The 7,604-nt window shown below is 35.8% G+C and overlaps 1 protein-coding gene across 4 annotated transcripts in view; it reads right to left on the reverse strand.

Annotated features, from left to right (window-relative positions):
- LOC137626497 (insulin-like growth factor 2 mRNA-binding protein 1) overlaps nucleotides 1-3,445 on the reverse strand; it is a 58,228-nt gene extending 54,783 nt beyond the window's left edge. For all 4 annotated transcript variants that reach the window (XM_068357528.1, XM_068357527.1, XM_068357526.1 and 1 more), the window contains exon 1: nucleotides 3,292-3,445. In XM_068357528.1, coding sequence (XP_068213629.1) covers nucleotides 3,292-3,371 — 80 coding nt within the window. In that variant the 5' untranslated portion in view covers nucleotides 3,372-3,445. The remainder of the gene's footprint in view (nucleotides 1-3,291) is intronic.
- Nucleotides 3,446-7,604: the final 4,159 nt, after the last annotated feature.

Genomic DNA, 7,604 nt, shown 5'->3' on the forward strand with positions numbered 1-7,604 from the left:
TCTCTCTCTCTCTCTCTCTCCTCTTTAAAGGAGCTGGGAAAGACGGAGTAATACCAAGAGTAGGAGACGGAGTAAGGGGGAGGAGGCCTTGAGCAGTCTGGAAGAGAGAGAGAGAGAGAGAGAGAGAGAGAGAGAGATCCCCCTCCCCCACCCTCCCTCTCTCTCCTTCCTTCCTTCAATCCTTCCGAGGAGGAGGAGGAGGAGGAGATGTCCTCCTTGGCAGGTCTCCTTAAGGCCGAAGACAGCTCCGGAATCAGGCCAAGGTCCTAGACCGAATCTCATTCTTCGGTCGGAGGTTTAATAATCCCATTAGGCTCCTCTTAAGAAGGGGAAAAGAAGATGGGGAAAAGAGGATGTGGGGGAGGAAGAGGGGGATGCACGATAAGAGGATTAAGGGGGAAAGAGAAGAGAATGATAAAAAAAGGGAAGAGGGAAAAGATAAACAACGTGAAAATTGAAGATGGAAGCCGAAGTCGAAGCCAGTGGGTGGGAATCAAAACGCGGAGCAGTATTTCTCGATGTTCCGTTTAATAGGTAAACATTGCTACTTAAATATGGATGATTTCCTCAATAAAAAGGGAACAATGTCTGCTACTTTATGGCATAGGAGAGGGGGGAAGAAGAGAGGGGGGGGAGGGGGTGAAGGGGTGGGAAAAGTGTGAAAGACACAGACACTTAAAGGGGTGCTACTTGTAAACAATATTCCTATGGGCGGATCTGTAAGGTAAAGTTACGTAATTCTAGACAACCACAGGTCTCTCTCTCTCTCTCTCTCTCTCTCTCTCTCATGTAGACCTATATCAGCTAGCTAACACACACTCTCTCTCTCTCTCTCTCGTAGGCCTATATCAGTTAGCTAACTCTCTCTCTCTCTCTCTCTCTCTCTCTCACGTAGACCTATTTCAGTTAACTCTCTCTCTCTCTCTCTCATGTAGACCTATATCAGTTAACACTCTCTCTCTCTCTCTCTCTCTCTCTCTCTCTCATGCAGACCTATACAGCTAGCTAACTCTCTCCCTCTCTCTCTTTCTCTCATGTAGACCTATATAGCTAGCTAACTCTCTCTCTCTCTCTCTCTCTCTCTCTCTCATGTAGACCTATACAGCTAGCTAACGCTCTCTCTCTCTCTCTCTCTCTCTCTCTCATGTAGACCTATATCAGCTAGCTAACGCGCTCTCTCTCTCTCTCTCTGTAGACCTATATCAGCTAGCTAACGCTCTCTCTCTCTCTCTCTCTCTCTCATGTAGACCTAAATCAGCTAGTTAACGCGCGCTCTCTCTCTCTCTCTCTCTGTAGACCTATATCAGCTAGGTAACGCTCTCTCTCTCTCTCTCTCTCTCTCTCTCTCTGTAGTCCTATAGCAGCTCTCTCTCTCTCTCTCTCTCTCTCTCTATGTAGACCTATATTTGCAAGCTCTCTCTCTCTCTCTCTCTCTCTCTCTCCTGCAGCCAACCACAGTCGACCAACAACTGAACATTTTGACATATTTCACCACATGGACATCGAAAGGGTAATTTAAGCAATCAAAGGAACACAGAGGCTGTGGGAGAATTCAGAATACTATGTATAAAACATTGGAATATTTTATAAATCACAAGATATGATTAAAAATTTTAGAAAATTACAAAATTTTAACGTTAACAAAACATAACGAGTGATATTTTGACAAAATATCTTTGTATTTTAATAAGAAATTGTGCAAATTTATCTTAAAATTTGTGTAATTATTTCTTAAAATTTGTGTAATTATTTTTTTGCAATATTTTTATTATCAATCTCATTCAATTGAAAATTTTGCTTCATATATATAACCTTATCTTATTTTGTTTTGTTTACTTCTAAAGGCTCTCAAAAATATATAAAAAAAAACATAAAAAATATGTATTAATTCATTCTCATAGGCCTATACACTTTTCAAAACTGCTAAATAGGCCTAATTGTAAAATCTACTCTCTTGCTTGAGGGTACACTCAGGCACACTATTTTATCTAATTTTCTCTTCTTCTTCTGTTAAAGTTTTTATAGTTTATATAGGAAATATTTATTCTAAAGTTACTGTTCTTAAAATATTCTATTTTTCCCTGTTTCCTTTCCTCACTGGGCTATTTTCCCTGTTGGGGCCCCTGGGCTTATAGCATCTAGCTTTTCCAACTAGGGTTGTAACTTAGCAAGTAATAATAATAATAATAATAATAATAATAATAATAATATATTCAATAAACTAATGTCTTCCATCATAACTTCAAAACTGTATAACCATTGATTTAACTATACAATAACATAGTCTAAACCACTTCGTATGGGCCTATACACCATACAGGTGTAACCAAGATAATAGTCTATATATTTCACTTTATATAAGTATGTGGCTTCCTATACACTATTACAAAGAAAAACGGTGGCTATTTTTCCTTGTTGGAGCCCTTGGTCTTATAGCATCCTGCTTTTCCAACTAAGGTTGTAGCTTAGCTTGTGATAATAATATAATAATAATAATAATAATAATAATAATAACCAGCAGAACCCGTGTATATTACACGAAATTATATTTTCAATACTAACTATCTTGTTCCTAACATATACATGTTTGAATAAAACGTCCTGAGATTAATTTTATAATCTAGGTTATGGAAATTAGTAGAACTCAATTTTTTGTCTAATATTTAAAAAGAGTCAGGTGCTAAAGACCAAATTGGGAAAACTACGATGTGCTTTGGTTAATTAATCAAAGTCTAATGTGAATTTGTAAGAGGTATACCATGAAATTATCTCCGTTTTCTTTAAAGCGTGAATTTGTAAGAGTATACCATGAAACTATTTCCGTTTTCTTTAAAGCGTGAGACAAAATAAATAACACACGCTATCGTATTAATATATAGATAATAATAATAATATTATTAATAATAATAATGTGGTTCTTCATTTTATGTGCTGTCAACACCAATATGCGTTTATGTGGTTTATGTGCTGCATATGTTGGTATAATGTGCTATCAAGGCGGGATAAAAATAACGACAAAAAATAGCCAGCATGTGTATGTGTGCAATTAAAGAAAAATATATATAAAAACACTTATATAAAAACTGATAAGAAATTTTTTTTTGTTATCCAAATCTACTCGTGCTAAGTTCATATCTTTTTAGAATCATTGGTGCCTTCCATCCAAAACAACTTTATAAACAAACAGTTTTTTATAAAGAGTGTGGTGTTTGTGCTCTGCCTTCCAATCACTAAACAAACAGAAAAAACAGATGAAAAACTTTTTTTTCAATTTATAATTTATTAACTCACCGCTCATTGCTTCCATTCGCTCTGGGCTCGTCATTTTCAGAATCGCTTCCATAAGTGTCGTCTGACATTGATAAATTCATCGTGGATAGGAAAAAGGTGAAAGAAATCTGGTTTTAAAATGTCTATTCCAATGGAATATATCTATACAAGGGTTGAGTAGATAGAGATAGATAGATGTGTACTAACTATCCTTTGTATAATGTAAAATAACTGTGTGAGAATGGATAGGTTGAGAGAGTTTGGATAGAAAAAAGGTGAAGAAAATCTGGTTTTTAAATGTCTATCCCAATGGAATATATCTATCCAAGGGATGAATAGATCGAGATAGATAGATGTGTACTTTCTATCCTTTGTATAATGTAAAATAACTGTGTGAGAATGGATAGGTTGAGAGAGTTTGGATAGAAAAAAAAGGTGAAGAAATCTGGTTTTAAATGTCTATCCCAATGGAATATACCTATCCAAGGGATGAGTAGATAGAGATAGAATATGTGTGTACTTTCTATCCTTTGTATAATGTATAACTGTGCGAGAATGGATAGATTGAGTGTTTGAAAAACCTTTTTTTAACTGTCTATTCCAGTGGAATATATCTATCCAATGGTTGAATAGATATAGATAAGTGTGTACTTTCTATCCTTTGTATAATGTAAAATAACTGTGTGAGAATGGATAGATAGATAGAGTTTGAGAAACTTTTTAAATGTCTATTCCAATGGAATATATCTATCCAAGGGTTGAATAGATAGAGATAGATAGATGTGTACTTACTATCCTTCAATGTAAAATAACTTTGAAATGGATAGACAAATAGATATAAAAAGAATGTATTTTATGGTCTATCCAGAGAGAGAGAGAGAGAGAAAGAGAGAGAGAGAGAGAGAGGAGAGGAGAGAGAGAGAGAAGGGAGAGGGAAAGAGAGAGTATATGTGTCTATCCAAATGAAAAATATCTATCCAGGGAATGAATAGACCTAGACAGATAGGTGTGTCACCTTTCTATAATGTTAAAACAACTGTGAGAGATAGAGATATATTGAGGGAGAGAGAGAGAGAGGGGGGTATATATTGTGTGTGTGTAAGAGAAAAATTCCACCTTCCAAACACTTAACCACAAATAATTGCCTTAACCAAACGGCCACTATAGACGATTCAGTCTCACAGAATAGTCTAAAAAACAATAGACAATTCACTCTCACAGAATAGTCTAAAAACAATAGACCAAATTCACTCTCACAGAATAGTCTAAAAAACAGTCTAATATTCTTGATTATATAATCTATTATATCAATCAATTCTTCGTCTATTTTCAGTATTATCTTTCTTTCTCAACACTTCACTGGCAAGTCTGGATCACTGATTATTTCTAGAGTCTCTCTGTAGGTTGATATTTCGAAGTAATTATTATTAAAGATTGTACCTGTAGAAATGTAAATAAAATTTTATCAGTTTTTTTGTAGTAACTTATGTTCATGTTTTGTTTAATTAGTGAATTATATTAATATAATGGTGCTTTTAATATATATATATATATATATATATATATATAATCTTTCCAACGTTAAAGGGTCGGTTGCCTCATGCGTCTTCTCCAATGCCTAATATCAAAGACATATTAAAGGAAAATGACACCTAGTTATTTAACTAGAGATGAATTTTATTAAAAAAAAATATTTTTTAAGGTGTATATATATGTATGTATATATATATATATATATAATATATATTTATTATTATTATTACTATCCAAGCTACAACCCTAATTGGAAAAGCAAGATGCTATAAGCCCAGGGGCTCCAATAGGGAAAAATAGCCCAGTGAGGAAAGGAAATAAGGAACTAAATAACTGAAGAGAACAAATTAACAATAAATCATTCTAAAAAAAGTAATGTCAAAAGAAATATATCATATAAACTATTAACAACGTCAACAACAAAAATGTCATATATAAACTATAAAAAGACTCATGTCCGTCTGGTCAACAAAAAAGCATTTGCTCCAACATTGAACTTTTGAAGTTCTACTGATTCAACAACCCGATTAGGAAGATCATTCCACAACTTGGTAACAGCTGGAATAAAACTTCTAGAGTACTGCGTAGTATTGAGTCTTATGATGGAGAAGGCCTGGCTATTAGAATTAACTGCCTGCCTAGTATTACGAACAGGATAGAATTGTCCAGGGAGATCTGAATGTAAAGGATGGTCAGAGTTATGAAAAATCTTATGCAACATGCATAATGAACTAATTGATCGACGGTGCCAGAGATTAGTATCTAGATCAGGAATAAGAAATTTAATAGACCGTAAGTTTCTGTCCAACAAATTAAGATGAGAATCAGCAGCTGAAGACCAGACAGGGAGAACAATACTCAAAACAAGGTAGAATAAAAGAATTAAAACACTTCTTCAGAATAGATTGATCACCGAATATCTTAAAAGACTTTCTCAATAAGCCAATTTTTTGTGCAATTGAAGAAGACACAGACCTTATATGTTTCTCAAAAGTAAATTTGCTGTCAAGATCACGCCTAAAATTTTGAAAGAGTCATACAAATTTAAAGAAACATTATCAATACTGAGATCCGGATGTTGAGGAGCCACCGTCCTTGACCTACTTACAATCATACTTTGAGTTTTGTTAGGATTCAACTTCATACCCCATAATTTGCACCATGCACTAATTTTAGCTAAATCTCTATTAAGGGATTCACCAACCCAGTTCTGCATTCAGGGGATGGAATTGATGCAAAGAGAGTAGCATCATCTGCATATGCAACAAGCTTATTTTCTAGGCCAAACCACATGTCATGTGTATATAGTATGAAAAGTAATGGGCCAAGAACACTACCCTGTGGAACACCGGATATCACATTCCTATACTCACTATGGTGCCCATCAACAACAACTCTTTGAGATCTACTACTTAAAAAATCAATAATAATGCTAAGAAACGACCCACCCACTCCCAACTGTTTCAGTTTGAAACAAGGGCCTCATGATTAACACGGTCAAAAGGCAGCACTAAAATCAAGGCCAATCATACGAACTTCCCGACCACAATCAAGGGATTTCTGTACAGCATTGGAGATTGTAAGAAGGGCATCACATGCTCCAAGGCCTTCCGAAAACCAAATTGCAAACTAGGAATAGATGATTACCTTCAGCAAACCTATTAAGACGTTTTGCCAGAAGACGTTCAAAAACTTAGATAATATGGGAGTTATGGAAACTGGGCGGTAATCAGTGGGACTTGAGCTACCACAAACACATTTACATAGAGGAGTAACATTACCAATTCTCCAACAAGTGCTAAAAGCTCCTCTTCTTGCTAACTTGCGTAAAATAACAGATAACTTTGGAGCTAAGAAATCTGCTGTCTTTATAAAAAACAAAGGAAAAATACCATTAGGGTCTACACCTCCATAAGCATCAAGGTCCATCAACAGAGCTTTTAATCTCACGAGATCGAAAAGCTAAACTAGTTAGTTTAGCCTCAGGAAAACAGGAATGAGGAAGTTCAAGTTTTTCATTACTCTGTTTACTGTCAAAAACATCAGCCAAAAGGGTTGCCTTTTCCTTTGGACAGTGAGTGACTGAGCCATCTGGTTTAAGTAAAGGAGGAACTGTTGCATCTACACCAAAGAGTGCAGATTTAAGGGTAGACCACCATTTATGTTCCTGAGTTGTACCAGAGAGGGTTTCTTTTATGATTAAAATTGTACTCCTTTTCAGTTGAGGCATAAACTCTCTGAGCAAAAGCTCGAAGCTGAGTATAGTTGTTCCAGGTCAAATCTGATCTGTTACCCTTCCAAAGGTGATAGGCCTCCTGCTTCTCCAAATAAGCACGTCTACAATCATCATTGAACCACGGTTTTGTCCTTCATTCGGTACCTTAGCACACGAGAAGGGATACGCCTATCAATTATGTTGACTAGATTCTCATTCAAAGGGACAACAGGATCTACACTATTATATAATTGTGACCAATTCAAGCACAAAAGATCATGCAAAATCCCATTCCAGTCTGCTTGGGATTTCATATAAATTTTACAAGAATATGATATATCAGGGACAGGCTGCTCAGTCTTCACTAATAATGAAATCAAGGCATGATCAGAAGTCCCGACTGGAGAACCAACCTTACTAGTTATAACGCCAGGGGAGTCAGTGTATACGAGGTCCAAGCAATTACCAGACCTGTGAGTAGCTTCATTTATGATTTGCTCACAGCCTGATTCTGAGGCAAAGTCTAAAGCTCTTAAGCCATGGCGATCGGTAGGAGAGATAGAACTCAACCACTCCCTATGGTGAG

Source organism: Palaemon carinicauda, chromosome 34 (genome assembly GCF_036898095.1).
Source record: "Palaemon carinicauda isolate YSFRI2023 chromosome 34, ASM3689809v2, whole genome shotgun sequence".
In the NCBI taxonomy this organism is placed as follows: Eukaryota; Metazoa; Arthropoda; class Malacostraca; order Decapoda; family Palaemonidae; genus Palaemon; species Palaemon carinicauda.